At 40.8% G+C, this 20,486-nt stretch overlaps 1 protein-coding gene and 1 pseudogene across 1 annotated transcript; one reads left to right on the top strand and one right to left on the bottom strand.

The window, feature by feature from the left end:
• The first annotated feature begins 3,287 nt into the window (after positions 1-3,287).
• LOC136118159 (small ribosomal subunit protein uS19 pseudogene) lies at positions 3,288-3,659 on the top strand (annotated as a pseudogene).
• A 3,774-nt stretch (positions 3,660-7,433) lies between these two features.
• On the bottom strand, positions 7,434-12,491 carry SNRPE (small nuclear ribonucleoprotein polypeptide E). Its single transcript, XM_065885998.1, has 5 exons — positions 12,438-12,491; positions 11,916-11,942; positions 10,821-10,883; positions 9,791-9,869; positions 7,434-7,489 (listed from the first exon to the last, which is right to left on the bottom strand). Exons 1-5 carry the CDS (start codon positions 12,489-12,491, stop codon positions 7,434-7,436), a joined length of 279 nt encoding a protein of 92 aa, XP_065742070.1.
• Between the last annotated feature and the right edge of the window lie 7,995 nt (positions 12,492-20,486).

Here is a 20,486-nt window from a genome sequence, read left to right on the forward strand (position 1 = left end):
GAAAAGACAGTCGGCCCTCCTCTGCATCTGAGGGTTCCACATCTGCAGAACGAAAATTTTCAGAAAAATAAAATTACCTAAGTTCCAAAATGCAAAACTTGAATTTGCCTCCACACCAGAAACTATTTGCATAGCATTTACATTGTATTTACAACTATTTACACTGTATTAGGTATTATAAGTAATCTAGAGATGACAAAGTATATGGGGAGGATGTGCATAGGTTATAGGCAAATACTACGGGACTTAGCATCTGCAGATTTTGGTATCCTGTGGGAGGAGGTGGGGGGCAGCCACCCGCAAACCAATCCCCCAAGGATACCAAAGAATGACTGCAGTACTCACAATTATTCAATATTAGGAAAGTGCAAATTAAAATAATGAGATACCATTATATACCTATTAGAATGGAGAAAATAAAATCTGACAATACCAATTGCTGGTGAGGATGCAGAGCAACCGGAACTCACATACATTGCTAATGGGAATACAAAATGGTATAGCCACTTTCAAAAGTCTCACAGTCTCTTGTTAAACATACACTTATCATTTGACTGTCACACCACTCCCTTGCCAAAAACTGGAAACAACCCAAATGTCCATTAACTAGGTAATGGATGAACAAATTGAGGTATATCCATACAATGGAATACTTAGCAATAAAAAGGGAAAAACCACTGATACAAGAAACATGTATGAATCTCAAAAGCATTATATGAAGGAAGCCAGACACAAAAGGTCATACATTGTATGATTCCACTTATATGACATTCTGGAAAAGGCAAAACTGTAAAGTCAGAAATCAGATCAGTAGTTGCCAAGGAGCTAGGGTGAATGAAGTGGATTGACTGTGAAGAGCCTGAGGAAACCATTTTGGATCATGGAAATATCAATGCTATGTTTTGACTGTGGCAGAGGTTACATGACTATACATTTGGCAAATGTCATCAAAGTGCACACGTGTGAAGTGTGACTTTCAGTATCTGTAAATTATGCCTCAGTAAACTGAACCATGAAAAACAAAACAGATTCACGAAATTGTGATCTGTCTCGTTCTATGTGGAATACGTTTACCTTTTCCCCACACGTTCCTAAATAAATCTTTTAAACGACATATCTATCCTCATTTGTAACAAGACAAATAATACTTCTTGAGCATTCCTGAGGCCTGATAGGTACTTTACATGTATTATCTCATGAAATTATTCCACCAGCCCTATGAAACTGAGGTTAAGAGGTTTGGATAATTCTAAAGTTGTCGTTTAAACCCGAGTATGTGGACTACCAAGGTCATCTTTCCCTCTGTACCTCGCTGCTTTCCCAATTCCCCAAAGACAAGGACTAAACTTTTTTTTTTTTTTTAGTAAGTTTATTTATTTATTTATGGCTGAGTTGGGTCTTCGTTGCTGCGAGCAGGGGCCACTCTTCGTTGCAGTGCGCAGGCTTCTCACTGTGGTGGCTTCTCTCGTTATGGAGCACGGGCTCTAGAGCACAGGCTCAGTAGTTGTGGCACACGGGCTCAGTTACTCTGTGGCATGTGGGATCTTCCTGGACCAGGGCTGGAACTCATGTCCCCTGCATTGGCAGGCGGATTCTTAACTACTGTGCCACCAGGGAAGCCCAGGGACTAAATTTTATATTCTTCACTATGTCTAACATATAACATCCAAATAAAAACTGACACTGGTGAAAAACAACAACTTCCCAAACAGAGTACCTTATCAAGTGTAGGATCTAAAGAAAGATGCTTTTCTGGGGAAAATCCTCCCTTTCCCACTCTACTCCTACCATCTCTGGTTTAGTAACAGCCCATCAAAAGGAGGCACTCATTTGTTTATTCTCCCTAGTTCCTCTCTGCAATTTCCCAGCCCTGCAAAACATCACAAACTCAGGTGGCTCCGGGGATGAGGCGAATCTGTTAATACTCCAGAGATAGCAATTTCTATGGACATAGAATGATGATCCAAGATCACCTTTCTCAGGAATTATTTTCCTAACTAAGGAAGTTTACTGTTTTATTGAACAAAATCAGTCACATCACTTCATTTGTATTCCCTCATACAGTCCAAGATTATCACTTCAATCGCCAACTTTCTTAACTATGGCATTTAACGAATCTTCATTGAACAACTAATCCCATCCCAAGCTTAAGAGGTACTGAAGACAAGTGGCCCCATTCTGACACTGTTCTCAGTTACAATGCTTTAGTTGTAAGTAACAGAAAATCCAACCAGGAATTTTCTTCTATCACATAACAAGTTAGGTGGTAGGGAAGTTCCAGAGTTAATTCAGTGGTTCAAAAGTCATCAAAGGCCAAATTTTTTCCATTTTTCTATTCTGGCATCCTTAGGATGTTGGCAATTATTATTTCATAGTATCCTCACAATAAGCCTGTGAGTTTCATTAAAGCTGCTGCCTAACGGTTGCCTAGTATGAAGAAAACAATTTTCTCACATGTACTTTGGAAGGCAATTTAGAAGTACCTATAGAATTTTTTTTTAATGTGTATATCCTTTGATCTAGCAATTCCACTTCTAAGAATTCATCTCAGAAAATGTTAAGTGGACAAAAACAGGCATGAAGACGTTCATTACAAAATTTTTTTTAATGGTAAAAAATGAGAAACAGCCTAAAATACCCATCAATAGGGTGTGATTACTTAAACTGAGAGACTCATATATAATGGAATACATCATAGCTGTTCAACATGGAACTATGTGCAAGTTTTGCTGATAACAGCAGGACTGCAAAGAGTATGTGTGCAGAAATAAATAAAAGTACCTATGACACTAAAAAGGCAGCAGGGGATTCCTGGCGGTCCAGTGGTTAGGACTCTGCACTTTCTCTGCCAAGGGCCTGGGTTCCATCCCTGGTCAGGGAACTAAGATCCCACAAGTTGCAGCAAGGCCAAAAAAAAAAAAAGGCAACAAAAGCAGAAACAGATAAACTGGATTACATCATAATTAAAAAATTCCGTGTATCAAAAGACAATGAACAGAATGAAAAGGCAACCCACAGAATGGGAGAAAATATTTGCAAATCATTTATTTAAGCCAGAATATGTAAAGAATTCCTTCACATTAACAACAGAAAAAAACTGTTTAAAAATAGGCAGAGGACTTGAATAGACATTTCTCCAAAGAAGACAAGCTAATGACCAATAACATATGAAAAGATGCTCAACATCACTAATCATTATGGAAAAACAAATCAAAACCACAACCTCACAACCATCAGGATGACTGCTATCAAAAACAGAAGTTTTACCTCTCTGAAGAATCGACAAGATGGCAGAAATGGAGCAGAAGCACCAGACCTTCGGCAATTTCACCTACAGCAGTGTGGACCTTGTAGGACGTGACCTACAAGCAGCTGGTACAGCTGTACAGCACCCAGCTACTGCTGAACCAGGACTGCCAAGGAAGCACACCCTGCTAAAGCGCCAGTGCAAGGCCAAGGAGGCACTGCCCAAGGAGCCGCCTGAGGTGGTAAAGATGCACCTGCAGGACATCATCATCCTGCCTGAGATGGTGGGCAGCATGGTGGGCGTCTACAAGGTCAAGGCCTTCAACCAGGTGGAATCAAGCCTGAGTTCTCAATCACCTACACAGCCAGGTTGGCATTGGGGCCACTCCTCTGGCCTCACCCCCTTCAAGTAGCCTGCTCGGCCAATAAAGTCATAGACTTCTCTTAAAAAAAAAAAGAAGTTGTTTTGCCAAGGATGTGAAGAAACTGTAACCTTTATGCACTGTTGATGAGAAAGTAAAATGGTGAATCCGCTGTGGAAAACAGTATGATGGTTACTCAAAAATCTTCAGAGAACATACTCAAAAGAACTGAAAGCAGGGTCTCGAAGATTCACAGCAGCATTATTTACAAAAGTCAAAAAGTGGAAGCAACCCAAATGTCTATCGACAGTTAAATGTATAAACAAAATGTGATATATATACATGCAATGTTATTCAGCCTTAGAAAGGAAGGAAATCCTGACACATTCTACAACATGGATGAAATTTGAGGACATTATGCTAAGTGAAATAAGTCAGTCACAAAAAGTCAAATATTGTATGATTCGACTTATATGAGGTGCCTAATCAAACTCAGAAACAAAAAATCAAATCCAGGGGCTGAGGGGAGGGATGGTTAAGTTGTTGTTTAATAGGTACAGTTTGTTTTTTGCAAGATAAAAAAGTTCTAAAGATTGGTTGCATAACAATGTGAATATACTTAACACTACTGAGCTGTACACTTTAAAATGGTGAAGATAGGGACTTCCCTGGCGGTCCAGTGTTTAGGACTCCACGCTTCCATTTAAGGGGGCAGAGGTTCCCTGGTTGGGGAACTGAGATCCCGCAAGCCGCGAAGCACAGCCAAAAAAAATAAAATAAGTAAACAAGATGGTTAAGATAGTAGATATTACGGGTATTTTACCAAAATTAAAAATTTTACCTAAAAGAAATTTTAAAGTAATACCAAAATGAGAATCAAACCAAGCCATACATATCTGTAAAGAGTTCAGAAAGCACCTAACTGTTAACAGTGGTTATTTATGGAGAACACTGATGGGAAAAGGAGGGACTTTTGTTTTCTGCTCTGTATATTTCTGTATAGTTTACATTTGATCATAAACATGTATTAAGTTAATGCTTTTAATATTTAAAAATTCCACTGGATATAACTTTTAAATTAAAATTAAATTCTAAGTAGTAACAGACTTAAGTTCTCATGCCACCTTAAGTTTTACCAAGCATCCCCTCAAAAAAGCATGCCACGAGTATGTGGTTATGATCAGTTCTAATACAAATAATTAATTAGGGAAAAGATCCTGTGTCATCCAGTTAACATGAGATGGTGCTATTAGGTTTTCCCCAGAAAATGCCCGTGACGCTTCCTGGCTAATAATGCCTTAATCCAAATTAGACAGAGATCCACTCTCTAGTCTTGAAATTGACAAATGCGATACAATAATATTTGGTGCCTGCATATACAAAATTCTAGCATTTTCAAACTATTCTTATCCTTCTTTCTCCCTACTTACTACTAATAGAACACCAGGCCCAAATCAGCACTTACTTTTTCAGAGCCTGATTCTCCTCCCACCCCTCACTTCAATAATGTTACAAGAGAGTTCGTGGGTGGTTAGCAAGACCCCCTTCGGAAACCAACAGCCATTCCAGAAAAATAACCGCTCACATACCAAGGGCTGTCAACAAGAGCAGCTTCCCAGCAGCATGTTTTAATAACCTTAATGAAGCAGACAGCAACTCCCTCTGTAATACAAATTCTGGTTGGAAGAAGATCTCCAGATTGTGGAAAAGTACAACTTAAAAAGTAAACACCACAGGCTCCAGTACAGCAGGAAAGCAAGCAGAGATTTCTAAATACAGAGCTCAATTTTAAGAGTTCACTGTACCTTATTTCTCACTATCACCACTTGCTCTGTCAAAAATAGACCTTTCCACGTCTTGATCCATTCAGGATAAGCCACCGCAGGCATAGCTTTGCTTACACAGGGCAGCCAGGTCAGAAAGGCCATACAGGGAACTGGAAAAAGCAGCCAGCAGGTTTTCTTAGAGATTATACTGCTCCAGTTTTTATCCTGCTTCCCAGCTATTTTGGTGCCAAGAAAGCTACAGGGAGGTCTTTGCTCTGCTCTCAAAAAGCTTTGCACCAGAAAGGCTGAAGCAGTCTCAGGACTGCAACTCCCTCTGCTGCCCAATGTTTTCTTTGCATGCTGTAGCAGGTTCAATTGAATTTCAAACTCAAATATGTTAAAAGAGCTAAAGCAGCCCTTTATTTCAAAATATGACCAAAAAGGCACAAGTTCAAATGGAGTGGAACAGCTAGAATGCCAAGTTCTAAGCTAGACTGATTTCTACACTTACCGACAAATCTCCTCTGCCTCATGAAGTGATTCTTTTTTTTTTTTTTTTTGCGTTACGCGGGCCTCTCACTGTTGTGGCCTCTCCCGTTGCGGAGCACAGGCTCCGGACGCGCAGGCTCAGCGGCCATGGCTCACGGGCCCAGCCGCTCCGCGGCATGTGGGATCCTCCCGGACCGGGGCACGAACCCGTGTCCCCTGCATCGGCAGGCGGACTCTCAACCACTGCGCCACCAGGGAAGCCCTGAAGTGATTCTTTTACTCAGTTTAAAGAAAAGTTCTGGGCTTCCCTGGTGGCGCAGTGGTTGAGTCCGCCTGCCGATGCAGGGGACACGGGTTCGTGCTCCGGTCCGGGAAGATCCCACATGCCGCGGCGCAGCTGTGCCCGTGAGCCATGGCCGCTGAGCCTGCGCGTCCGGAGCCTGTGCTCCGCAACGGGAGAGGCCACAACAGTGAGAGGCCCGCGTACAGCAGAAAAAAAAAAAAGGAAAGTTCTGTATCTCCCTCATAGGCACTTGGAAAAGCAGGAACTGGACTTTGTGATTCTTCCTTACCTACCGTTAATTATACTGCCCATTACCAGAATTTAAGGTAGGCCTTATTCATCTTTCAAGATTCAACTTAAATAACACTTAGCATGTGGTATTGAAGCTATGTTTGTCAGTCTGTTTCACTGTATATATTCAACTAATAGCAGATGCTCTATAACCATTTAACAGAATTCTAACTAGAACAACCTTGAAACATTGGGGCAAGAGAGAACTGACCACATAAGTTAATTAGGAAATAAGCCATTACTGGAGGAGGAACCAAAATTCTTGGAGATAAGAATAGGAGAGGTGTTTCCCCAACTAACATACTATTGTTCTGCCTAACAACAACTTACCAGTGTTGCCTGTGGGTCTTTTTCTGGTTCCCAATCTCACAGTCTCCCTCCAGTTAACTCTTAACAGAGCTCCTTTCTAACAAACTTTCATTCTTTGCCTATATCCAAATACTTCTCACATTCTGATCTTAGTGATAAAAGAATTCACAAAGGCCTTACACAATAACTCTAAGAGAGTGCTAAGCAAAAACTGAGCTACTATAATGTCCCCAACCTATTGTGGTTAGAAACCCTTGTGTCCCAGCATTCAGAATTAGAACTGATGATACTGGCACCATCATCTTTACTTTTGTGAACACTCCCCTTCTCCACCACCCAGTATCAGAAGATTACATGTCAGGCAGAATTCCTACTCTTTGCCTTAAGAATCTACAGATCCCAGTTCTGTGAAAAGCAAATGCCCAGGACAAGTGCCATCTTCAGAAAACCTTAAAATAAATACTAACAGCTAATGGTGCCATTGTGTAAAAACTCTCTACAACTGGATAAAAGAAAACAATGTAAATATTTTAATAAAAACAATCCCACAGCATTTATTGTCATCTGGTAATAACATAAAGGTGAGCAAAACAATATGAATAAATGCTTTAGAACTACACTTCTAACAAAGCACACCTAAAAAAACTGTATTGCCTTCTCAACAATTCCTCACTTCATTGATCATTTCTAGTTGGAGACACTTTGGAGCAGAGTAATGTTATCTCCTTTTAGCATGATCCGACCTGCAACACAAAATTAAAAAAAAAAAAAAAGCTATTAATAGCCACTCAGACTACTTTGTAACCACCTTTTAGCCTCAGAATTTCATATCATTCTTGAGTGATTTTGAAAATGCTTTCTCTCTTGAGAAGGTATGTGACATTTTCCAATATTCATATATTGAAAGGCTGTGCATATCAGACCATGTGTACTTTTCCAACAATAACCTAATGAAGGTAGAGAAATGTTATTTTACAAAAAGTAGTTTCTGTAGACTAAGTCAAGTACCCCAACATTTCCTAATGCTCCGAGTTTGTAGAAGTTGAGAAATTGGTTTTTTTTAGGAAATGCAGCATATTTACTATAATCCCTTTCTTACAGTTCTTTTTTTTTTTAACATCTTTATTGGAGTATAATTACTTTACAATGGTGTGTTAGTTTCTGCTTTATAACAAAGTGAATCAGTTATACATATGTTCCCATATCTCTTCTACAATTCTTAATATAATAGATTTCATCCTGTGGTACACAAACTTGTTTAAGTTTTACCTAACATTTTCTAAACTTATTTGAGCAGAGAATACTTTTTTCCTGAGAAATATCTATAAATATCTTCAGGAACACTGGTGTTCAGTAAAACGGTTTGAGAAATGCTAATCAACACCAATAGCAATTAAATTGTTTCACTTTCCCAGGCTTCTACAACAGGTAATATTAATCTGTTCTACAGGGTGGATATTACCATGGGAAATCAACATTTTGCAAATAATTTATAAATAACATCAATAAGGTTAGCTTGGCCTTCCTGGCAAGACATGTTTAAATTCGAAAAATAGCCTAAGCAGGAAAAAGCAAAGCAAAACATTATACCACTCCTTAGAATCTACTTTCCACAGAGCTAGTATAGGCTCAAGAGAATCCTCAAGGACTGAGAGAAAGAGGCACCTGAAACCCACCACTGATAAAAATACCAGTGAGCTCTGAAGTGGGGCATTAAACAATTAAAGACAAAATGTCTAAATAAACCTCAGGTTAATGGAGTTTTAACAGAAATGATTCAGTAGGTCTTGATGAAGCCATGAATCCTAAAGAACGTGGGTTAAGAAATTGCCTTCACTGTTCAAATATTTTAAAATTTCTACTACGTGGCATGCACTGAGTTAGGCACGGAGCATATTAGGGAGCAAAAAAGACAGGACTCATGCACTAATGGAGCATGTGGTCCAGTGGCAGAGACATTAATAATCCCAGTAATGAGTATTTTACTACAAACTCAGCACAGCACACCCTCCATCAATCCCCACCCCAAGCAAAGCCAAACCAAACCCTGGCAGGAAGTGACATTTGGTCTGAGTCCCAAGAAACAGGTAACAGCATATACAAAAATTTATGATGGGACAAATGTACAGATTCCAAGAATTGAAAGAAGTGTGGGTGAAGCTCAGAATATGAAGTGCAAAGTGATACAAAATGAGCAGAGGGAGGTAAGGCCAGATCATGAAGGACCCTGAAGGATACATTAAAGATTTCCTTATCCTATGAGCAGTAAGAAGCCATTGAAGGCTTTCTAGCAAAGAGATAACAAGTTCAGATTGGTGTTTTAAATAAAAGATGACAGGAGCCTGCAGAGCAAACTGGAGGGAGCTGAGGTAGTTGCAGAGAAATTTATTAGCAAACTGAATAGAACTGGTGCCATTCAGTATGGCAGGGAACACTAAAATTGCTCTAAACAGTGTGTGAGGGGTTGGAACTGAGTTTGATTTCTGATATGCTAACTTTGAGGAGCCTTTGAGACATCCAAGTAGAAATGTTGAATAGGCTCAGAGAGGTGTAGAGCTACAAACGTAAATTTGGAAGTCAACATATAAATGTAATTTAAGGTACAGTCTTGAGTGCCTAGGAAAATAATACTGAGTGACAGGAGGACGTAGAACCAAGACTTGAGCAACTCAAACAGTTAATGGCTGGGTCCTAAAGAATGAATATATAAAAGTCTGAAAAAGGAACAACTAGTAATGAAAAGCAAAAACCTGACTATAGTATCACAGAGCCAAATGCTGCTTAGAGCCCAATAAAATGAGGACCATTCGATTTAACACCGCTAGTCTTTGGTAACCCTTGTGAGAGCTCTCTGAGTGGAGAGACAAAAGCAAAAATGGAGTGGGGTAAAGAATAAGTGGCAAAGGATGATTTCAAGAGTATATTTCTCTCCCAAATAATAACTTCTCAAATGCAAACTAAATTTAAACATGAAATGAGTTGCAGTTCAATTCTATAAGTGAATAAAAATTTCTACAATTCTTTAAGGCCATCTATAGTCTTACCCAGTTGTTTTCTTGACTTTGTTTTAGAATGAATCTCTTCTGCATCATCTAATACGAGGTTCATATACTCATCAAAACCCTAGAAAAATAAGCCAATTGACTGTCATCTTCACGTAAGATCATATCCAAACCATTCTAAATGAAAATGGCTATATATAGAGATGCTAACTTCAGAAACTCACCTCTCCACTGATCTTTTTAGCTGAAACACCACCTCCCCGTCCTAAGCCTTTTTTTTTTTTTTTTGGCCATGCTGCACAGCTTGCAGGATCTCAATTACCCGACCAGGGACTGAACCCGGGCCATGGCAGTGAAAGCGCAGAACCCTAACCCCTAGGCCACCAGGAAACTCCCTAAGCCTCTTTTTAAATAAAGGAAGATGGAATGTACTTCAGATTACTTCTGGAACCCTTGGGACTTAAGATTTCATTAACTATGCCAAAGAGCCATTTCCCTTATCTTTTATAACACGCTCAATATAGTGTGTGTACATATATGAATTAACTCTTCCCATGTTCCCCACAAGACACTACCACCACCAACCACTGTGCTTGTTTTCTAACTAGTAAACAGGGAAGGGGAGATTATTGATGGAATCTACACTGTCTAAAAGAAATACCAGAGTCGTAGCATAACACTTCCATCCATATCTTCCTTTTTAAAAACATTATTTAGGCTATTCTGCCATCGTGGACATCTTATTTAACTAACCCCACCCAGTTCTATTCAGGTATCACCTAACCCAGAACTAATACTCCATTAATCCCATCTCCCCTGCCCCATTTTATTTCTTTTGACCCCTCCTTTAAGGACTAATACTGTTGTTTAAATAATTTTCTAGTAATTTTCCCTCTCTTTTATGAATTACATAATCCCTATCAAGCAGAACAATGAGACAAGGATAGTGGGTCCTGAAGAACTTTCCGTGGGTTGGGTCTTTGACTTTTTGTATATTGCTCTGCTGGCTATCTTTTGGTAAGTCTTTTTCTATAAACAAACTGCTCTGAGATAAAATATCTTGGGTACTCACAATAATACAGCCCTCTATCCGCATATTCACTTGCTCATAAAGCCACACCTGAATCCGAGATCTCTGAAATAATCAACAAAAATAGAAATGTTAAGAAATAAGTAAACAAAATCCAACCACTTTGGTCAAACAACAGACCACCATGGCTCCTAAGAAAACCTTAACAAATAAAAGCCAAGACTAGTTACTTATCAAGAAACATTCTCACTTAATAAATGCTATATTGGAACTAAGTTAATAATTTTCCTGTGAACTTAGAACTCAATCATATTTCCACTGCTTCTAGTCTCTATACATTTAAAGTGAAAATTTGTGACAGGATAGCATTTAAAAGGGCTTCTTTCTTATCTGCTATAGCAAAATCCAACTCCAAGACAGTTTCCTCTAGGTACTCAGTTCTCCATGTCTCACACCTAATAGGAGGGGGACCCTCAATTCCTGTGATTAAAAATTACAAGAGCTTGAAATTAATCTGTTTTTCGATTGTGTTGTCACACACTAAAGTTTGTCAGAACAACAGGAGCCACATTTTCTTTCAGAGATAAATACTCCGCCTTGTCAAGTCAAATTTTGAGTTGCTAAAAACCCTCTCAAAGGAAAGAAGGCTGCCACTAAATCCTCTGAACCTATCCTTCCTGTCTTCCTTTTTTGGTGTCTTTTCTATATATATGTGTCCCCCACCCTGCAAAGTGCTAAACACGACACTTTATGACCTAGTTTAAAGCCGACTGAATTTTTCTTCCAGTGTCTCATCCTAAAGGGAAGGGGGAAAGGTTGCAATGTTCTGGCCATACCCACTGCAACAAAAGTACCCAATTACCACTGTCATGTCAACCAATAATTACTTTTTGAAATTAGTAATTTTGGTCTTGTAGAGTAATTACGACACCATTCTTTGCATGCTTGGAGTTGGCATGGTCACACACCATTTTATCACATTAGAGCTTTCCCAGCACTCCTTCCCCTCAAATACCCTCACAATCTCCAGTTTCATCTACATTTAACTCTAGAACAATGATCAGACAGGATGAAACAAACAGCCAAATAAATTCACCTTTAACTTATAAAGTAATTATGAAACAGTTAACAACTTACATTTTGCAAGTATCTGAAGATGAGATTCTGCAGCAGTAGTTAAGGAAAAAATACGCATAGCATAGACTCTGCTTCCTGGAACTGGTCAATCCTACCCCCATCTCACTTTTCTGAACGCGACGTCTGTGCCTATGCGAAGTGCCCAACTAGGCATCCATTTGGGGCTCCCTAAACACTGTAAACGAATCCCCTCCCACTCTCATTCTCCTGGAGTTTCTTCGGTGCCGACATCTTCCTCAGGCACGAGACCGATAACTCCCGCTTTCGCTGAGTACTTAACTAAGGTTGTCTTCCAACGGCTCACCCCCGCCATTCTTGCATTTCCCACCGCAGGGGTCTGCCAAGCCCACCTCCCACCTGTAATTGCTTCTTCAACTACCCGCGCATTCTCCCAGTCTCGGCCGCCCCAGGGGCTCATGGGATGAGGGGCCGGACTCCGCTCCCTCTGGCCTGCTCCGTCTGCTCCTTCGCGCCCCATTTCCTGGCCCAAACCTCCTCCTTCTCACATCCCGAGTAGGATACGATTGGCTGCACCATCACCTTCTGCACCTTCTGGCCCTGGCCCCGGTACGCCATGGTGGAAGCGCACAAAGACCACACTATCCCGCACACTACCTCAAAAAGCAACTTCCGGAATAAAGAGCCGGAAGCGGAAGTGCATGGTGCTCGCGGGGCGACCTGGGAGGTTCCTGGGAAATACCTCTCTAGCCACGGGCTCCGCTGATCTCGGTGCTTTGTAGCAACTGCGGCGACTGCATTTTGGAACGTGGGTTGGTCCTACAGCGCCACCTGAAGGGAGGCTGGAGGAGGAGCCTAGCGGCTTCGGTTGTGCCTCGGCTGCCGGGAGGCGGTGCACAGCGCTTGGCCATCGCGACTTCGTTTTCTGAGTCGGCTTTAAGAGCCAGATCGTCCCATTGCGTACCTCTGTCTGTGAAATAGGTCGGTTTAGTGCTTTTTCTAAGGCCTATTTCCCTTGAATTTAGGCTTGATAGCAGCGTGGTGGTGGACAGGGTAGGGCCGCAAGAAGCCCAAACTCAGGGCTCCCACAGCTGACACTTTCGGCCACAGACAATCCGAATTCAAAAGCCAGATGCTCTGGTTTGCTCCAGTAACCGATTCAACTCTCATCAACTTTGTGAGGAGCTAATTGTAAGGTGGCAACAGAAGATCTATGTAGCATGAAAACCCTGAAGTCTGATTTCTGGCCTCAAATCTGGCACTGTTATAGTGTGTGACCAAGAATAAGTTATCCAGACTTGGACTTCACTGGTGGCGCAGTGGTTGAGAATTCCCCTGCCAATGCAGGGGACACGGGTTCGAGCCCTGGCCCGGGAAGATCCCACATCCCGCGGAGCAACTAAGCCCGTGCGCCACAACTACTGAGCCTGCAAGCCACAACTACTGAGTCTGCGTGCTGCAACTACTGAAGCCCGCGAGCCTAGAGCCCCGGCTCTGCAACAGGAGAAGCCACCGCAGTGAGAAGCCCGCGCACCGCAATGGAGAGCAGCCCCTGCTCGCCGCAACCAGAGAAAGCCCACATACGGCAATGAAGACCCAACGCAGCCAAAAATAAAATAAATACATAAATTTATTTTAAAAAAAAGTTATTCAGCCTTGCCATGTCTTGGCTTAGTTGTTACCAAAGTGGAGACAAAAATGTTCCTTCGGGGGCTTCCCTGGTGGCGCAGGGATTTAAGACTCCCGGCTCCCAATGCAGGTGGCACGGCTTTGATCCCTGGTCAGGGAACTAGATCCCACATGCATGCCGCAGCTAAGAGTTCGCATGCTGCAACTAAGGAGCCCGCTGGCCACAGCTAAGACCTGGCACAACCAAAAAAGAAAGATCCTTCCTCATGGAGTTAAAGATTCAATGAAGTAGTAGTATACATGTGTACACATTAAGATCTCAATGTTTGACCTTTTCTTTTCCTGGGTAACACAGCTGGAAGGGGAGGAGTTGGAATTTGTTAGGTTATGTTGTGGGCTGGCAGAAATTTCATTTAATTGGAATACCCATTTTATAGACAAGGAAACTGAAGCTCAGAGTTGAAGGGGCCCGTCAAAGGGGACACCACTTAGGGCAAGTAGCAAAATCCTAACTTGTTTAACTGAGGTTGTTACCAAGCCAAACTTAGATCCACTCAGCGGAGGAGCAGTAAAGCCAAGCGGTTGATGCTGGTTTGTGATGAAGGAAAGTACAGTGTTTATTGTGAGGCCAAGCGAGGGGAACAGGCAGCTCACGCTCAAAAGACCCGAACTCCCCAGTGGCTTTTAGAAAAGGATTTTTAAAGACAAAGTAAGGGAGAGGCTTGCAGGTACATGATCAGCTCATGCACAATTCTCTGGGTGTTGAGGTAACCACGTGAGGTCACAGGGGTCAGAATTATCAATCCTCAGGCCCCAGGTGGTCTGGAGGCTAGGTGTTCATGGTCAAGTTGCAGTTAGCTTCTTAGTTGTTTTGGTATCTGAAAAACAACTCAAGGATATGGCTCAGGATATTATCTATAGCCCTTGACTTTGTTTTATGGCTAAACTATCATTATTTTGTCTTGCTTGGCTGTTTTCCTTTGTTTCTGCATTTTCTCACTTCTCTGATTAAATTTACTCTTAGAAACTCAGGGAAGTCCTAGGAGGTTAAAGGTTTTCTATAAACAAGAGGCAGGAGATACAAGGGGGTCTGTCCCCTGGAAGGCCTTGCAGGGTCCTGCTCAGTTTCAAGGCCTTCTGTTTAATGAGGATAATATTAATGGCAACCTCATAAAAATGTGAGATCAAAGGATATGAAAGTGATTTTTTAAAAAGGGCTAGATGGGACTTCCCTTGTGGCACAGTGGATAAGACTCCATGCTCCCAGTGCAGGGGGCCTGGGTTCATAACCCTGGTCAGGGAACTAGATCCCACATGCATGCTGCAACTATGAGTTCACATGCTGCAAATAAGGAACTGGAGAGCCACAACTCAGGAGCCTGCCTGCCACAACTAAGACCCAGTACAACCAAATAAATAAAAATAAAAAAGAGAGCTAGAAAACACACGGAATAATTATTTCTTTTTAATCAGCCCCCCCCCAAAACCAAATAGAGGGTCATGATGTACGTGAAGTTGAGATTTGCTGAATTTGAAGACAATGTGACTAGAACACACCAGTATACCTATCCCATCTCATATGTAGAGATGCTTAGCTACTTGTTTTTGCATTTTCCTGTTTCTGAAGTCATGATTTCTAAACTTTTAAGGATTGATCTCTAAAACCAATCATTTGAATGATTCTACAACTCATGAGAAGAGATTTACTATTTTTTTCTTAATGATTTTGCCCTTTTCCATTTAAATCTTTGATCCGTCTAGAATTTATCCCAGTATATCCTAGAACTGATACAACTTTAAAAATTTCTAGGTGGCTACCCAGTTGTCCATCACTATTACAAAAAAATAATCCTTTGTTCCTCATTCAATTTTAAATTCCACTTTTATGATATACCAAGTGTATGTGTGGGTGTAGGTATGGGTTTTTATGTATAGCATTTATATTTTGTTCAGTTGATCTTAGTGTCTATTTATAGACTAGTATCACTGTTATAAGTTTTGTAGCTTTATAATGTTTTCGTATTTACTAGGACTAGAAGTACATAGAATTTTCCTAGTTATTCTGTTTTTTCTTTAAAACTTTAGAATAAGCTTATCTAATTTAAAAAATCCTTTTGGTATTTTTACTGTGATTACATTAAATCTAGAACAACTTAGAATTCTTTTTTTTTTTTTTTTTTTGCGGTATGCGGTCCTCTCACTGTTGTGGCCCCTCCCGTTGCGGAGCACAGGCTCTGGACGCGCAGGCTCAGAGGCAATGGCTCATGGGCCCAGCCGCTCAGCAGCATGTGGGATCTTCCCGGACCGGGGCACGAACCCGTGTCCCCTGCATCGGCAGGCGGACTCTCAACCACTGCACCACCAGAGAAGCCCCACAGAATTAATTTTTAAAAATCTAAGTACATGATGGCTTTCTATTTGTTCAAATTTTCCTTTGAGTCTTTGAGAAGTTTTTAATTTTCTGTAGTTCTTAGTTTCTTCTTTCTAGTTCATCCAGTTTAATCATAGATATTTCATCTCTCTTGGTCTGAAAAATTGTCTTTTATTCAATTGTGTGCTCTACCTGGTTTTTAAAAGAAAAGTAATACATTCAATTATATAAAAATTATAAAGTTTTGCATCACTAAAAAGCCACCATAATAAGCAAAATGAGAAGATCTGGGAAAAGTATGTTTGCACCACATCAGAAAAGTGGGTAATTTTACTAATATATAAAGAACTCGAAAAAAAAAGTGCTGTGTAAGAAATGTTCCAAAACTTAATGGCTTAAAACAGCATACATTTTTTTTTTTAAATTTGTGACCTTTGTGGGTCAAGAGTTAGGGCAGGGATCAGCTGGGTGATTTTTCTGCTTCAGATGGTCTAAGGCCTTGGCATGTGTATTTAGAAGGCTAGCCCCACCTGAGTCAGTCTCCATGTCTATATAGCCTCAGGGTCTCACCACATGGTCTCTCTGGCAGAGGAATATGCTTTATTATATGGGGGCCCAAGGCTCTAAGAAGCCAAAGCTGAAGCTAACAGCACCCTTTAAGGCCAGGCCTGGAACTAGTATAATGTTCCACCCCAGGCCAGGTTCAAGGGCTGGAAAAATAGAGCCCACCTCTTTATTGGAGGTGTATTAAAGAATTTGCAGCCATTTCTAATCTGACACAAAGACCCAAAATAAAAATTGGCAATGGATATGAACAATCAGTTTTATAGCAAAGGAAATACAAATGGTCTTCAAAGGTATGAAAAGAGGTCAAACTTCACTCATTATAAAAGAAATGCAAACTAAACTATACTGAGAAATCATTTTCTCTCACTAGGTTGGCAAAGATCAAAAACTGGTGGTAATATACCTTATGAAGCTCCAATTCTAGACACTTGATCGTACAAACTTACATGTGTGAAATAATATAATCATTGCAGCATTGTTAAAAATACCAAGATGGGAAACAACCTAAATGTCTATCAATAGGAACTAGCTCAATTATTGCATGTTCATATAGTGTAACACTATACAACTATAATAAAAATTGCAGTTCTTTGTGTCCTGTTATGAAAAGATATCCAATACACAGTAAAAGAAAAAGTAAGCTATGATACATTTCAGATTAACTTCAGAATAATTTGGTGGAGCCAGCAGAGCTGGATCTTAGATGGGGCAAGCCTAAGGAATAAAATTTAAGGAGTCACACTTGCATGTACAAGTACAGCCCTGAGAGTGAGCACTTCCTTAAATTATGCCCAGGTACCTTGCTTGCCTCACCCTAGCCCCAGTCCTGGGGGCCAGAATAGGGGATGGACAGCTGGTGTGGGTATAGGCGAAACAGGATTTGTCATGAATTTGTAATTCATAATTTAAAACTGTTCATAATAAATATAATAAAAGCAAGGTGCAGGATATCACATTTTATATATAATATATAGAAGTATATTTGCTTGTAGAATACCTGAGAAACTGAGAACATTGGTTTTGGAGGAGAAGTGGGTAGCTGGGGCAGGAGTAGGAGGGAGGATTTTTACTGTATACCCTTATACACATTTTGAAGTTTGAAACTTGTGAATGAATATCACCAATTCAATGAATTTATTAGATAGTGGAAAGTACTATAACATTTGTTTCCCTTTTTTTGTTCCAACTAATCATAATGTTCTTGTAAAAATTTGAGATTTTCATGACATTCCCAAGGTATCTGCAAATGGCTGGTACACAGAGACATACCCTGAGAATCACGGGTCCAAAGGGACATATCCTGAGAAGAGTCACCTCCGGGCCTTCTGAATATTGAAGAACATCCTTCCTCTCAGCTTAAAGTTTCTTGCATATCAACCAGGAGCCTCAAAACTTGCTGAATGAAGCATGACGAAGAATGGGGTTGGGAAGAGACAGGGGCAGCCTGAAAAAGATCAACAGCCCTTGAAATGGGCAGCAAGTATTTATTGAATGCTTTCTGTTATTTTCCGAAGTGTGCCCCCCAAAATTCATGTGTTGAAGCTCTAAACCCCCAGTACCTCTAGAATGTGACTATTTGGAAATAGGCCCTTAAAGAGGAAATTAAGGTTAAATGAGGTCATATGGGTGGGCCCTAATCCAAGGTGACTAGTGTCCTTCTACCGAGATTAAAATACAGACAAGTATATGCAGAGGGAAGGCCATGCCTCATGTGAGGACACAGTGAGAAGGGGAACATCTGCAAACCAAATAGAAAGGACTCAGAAGAACCCAAACTAGCCAACACCATGATCTTGGAATTCTAGCACCCACAACAGTGAGAAAATATATTTATGTTGTTTAAGCCACCCAGGCTGTGGTATGTTGTTTTGGCCCTAACAAACTAATACACCTTCTATGTGCCAGACTTCTACTAGGTGCTGAGAATATATAGGTTAGTAAGAATCTCTATCTCAAGGAGTTTATACTCTGCTGATGGAGAGGTAAACAATTTCAAAACAATGAGGGTAAACAAAGAGTATATGTCTAGTAGACAGGCACCAGAGCCCAGTTTGGGGAGAGGGAGAACAGGGTATTGGGAGAGGTAACCTGGAAGTCACGGAGTGTGTAGGAATTAGCCAATGAAAAGAGGAGAAAAGAGACCTTTAAATAGAGGACAGCATTAACAAAGGCAAACAGCTAGAGACAGATTGGTGTATAAGGGAAGTCGACTGTCAGTAATTTTGCTAGTGTAGAGCATGAAGGGTGAGTGATGGAAGAGGCTGGTACAACAGGGCCTTACATGCTATTCTAAGGGACTTTAATTTTGGAGGGAAGGGGAAGGCACAGGAGGATTTCATGAGAACACAGTGACTCAGATTCACATTTAAAATAGATCCTTCTTTCTTTGTAAAAGACCAGTTTATTCCTTAGCCAAGAACAGCTGACAGCAAACTGAGCAAGCATGAGACAAGACAGACTCTGAGAATACCAACGGGATTGTCAGAGATCACTAAAAACAAACCTTACCTGCTCAATTTGGCTTTTTTTGCAGCTCAAATCATCTCCTTTGCTAAGCTACACAAAACTCCAGATCTAACACCTCAAGGAAAACTTCCCTGACCAGTCTTGAACTCGTTGATTTCTCACTCATCCCCTTTATAGACAGCATCATCCATTTATTACTTGTACCCATTTCACTCTTGTTACTTTATCCTTAAAAGTATTTCAAAGGCAGAAGTTTACCTTATACTTAATCTATCCCTAGTGGCCAGCAGTGTTTAATGATGGTTAGAATTCATAATGTTCTGATTTGAGCCTCTTCAAGGGAAGGCAGTCCAAAACACTTTGCGGCAGTTATGCCGACGTATTTCACATTTCCTTACAGCTTTTCTAAACTTGACTACCTTCCTTGACCTCTCAACCTCTCAACCTCAATAAGTGACCTCACTAATCAAATACACCTACCAGGGAAGGGTTCCTTCTTATTTAGCTTCTCCTTCCCCTTGAAATTTCTCCTCCTCCTCTGAGTGTTCTTGATCCATCCAATGTCCTATTTCAGTCATTTGTCTATTCAACAAACAGCAGTTTTTTTTTTTTTTTTTTTGGCCGCACCATGCAGGATCTTAGTTCCCCAGCCAGGGATTGAACCCACGCCCCATACAGTGGAAGCGCGGAATCTTAACCACTGAATCGCCTGGGAAGTCCCACAGTAGTCTTTTACTTAATCATTTTTCCTCCTCTGCATTCTTCAGTCTGAATATCGGGTGTTCACACCCTTAACTCAGCAGGCTATTGCTTTACTCCTATCTGAACACAAATCACAGAATCTAAAGACCAAAAAGCCCAGGAACAGGCATTACCAAGTTTTAATCCACTGTTGCTCGTCACGATTGACTCAGACTCTGCAACACTTTCCCAATTAAATCCAACCAAACTTTACTAATAGGCCCACTCAGTAAATTTTATGACTCCTATTTTTTAAAATATAAAATTTTAATTGCTGTTCTTATTTATGGCCATTGTTTATACTGTCAATTTTATTGTACAATGTTAAGAAAATGGCCGGGGCTTTCCTGGTGGCACGGTGGTTGGGAGTCTGCCTGCTAATGCAGGGGATGCGGGTTCGAGCCCTGGTCTGGGAGGATCCCATATGCCGCGGAGCAGCTAGGCCCGTGAGCCACAATTGCTGAGCCTGCGCGTCTGGAGCCTGTGCTCCGCAACAAGAGAGGCCGTGATAGTGAGAGGCCTGCGCACCGCGATGAAGAGTGGCCCCCGCTTGCCACAACTAGAGAAAGCCCTCGCACAGAAACGAAGACCCAACACAGCAAAAATAATTAAAAACAAAAGTACCAATGCCACCGTGGATGTGAGGATTAGTCAATGCTTAAAAAAAAAAGAAAATGGCCAAGTATTTTGTGTTGATGCCTCTAACATTTTGCAATTCATATAAATTAGAGTTTGGAGAATAAATTATTAATGCAGTTAGATGTGTAGGTTGTGGAAACTTCCACAGACTTACTGAGCAGCTTTCAAAGACCAGATTTAAGAAAAAAAGAGTTCTTGAA

Source organism: Phocoena phocoena, chromosome 1 (assembly GCF_963924675.1).
Source record: "Phocoena phocoena chromosome 1, mPhoPho1.1, whole genome shotgun sequence".
In the NCBI taxonomy this organism is placed as follows: Eukaryota; Metazoa; Chordata; class Mammalia; order Artiodactyla; family Phocoenidae; genus Phocoena; species Phocoena phocoena.

Bases quoted from the DNA above. Each gene is read 5' to 3' on its own strand.
- SNRPE (XM_065885998.1), bottom strand. From the start codon at position 12,491: ATGGCGTACCGGGGCCAGGGCCAGAAGGTGCAGAAGGTGATGGTGCAG. The intron at 11,943-12,437 runs GTATCCTACTCG...CTACTGCTGCAG, and splicing joins AGGTGATGGTGCAGCCAATC to AATCTCATCTTCAGATACTT. The intron at 10,884-11,915 runs GTAAGTTGTTAA...TGATTATTTCAG, and splicing joins TCTTCAGATACTTGCAAAAT to AGATCTCGGATTCAGGTGTG.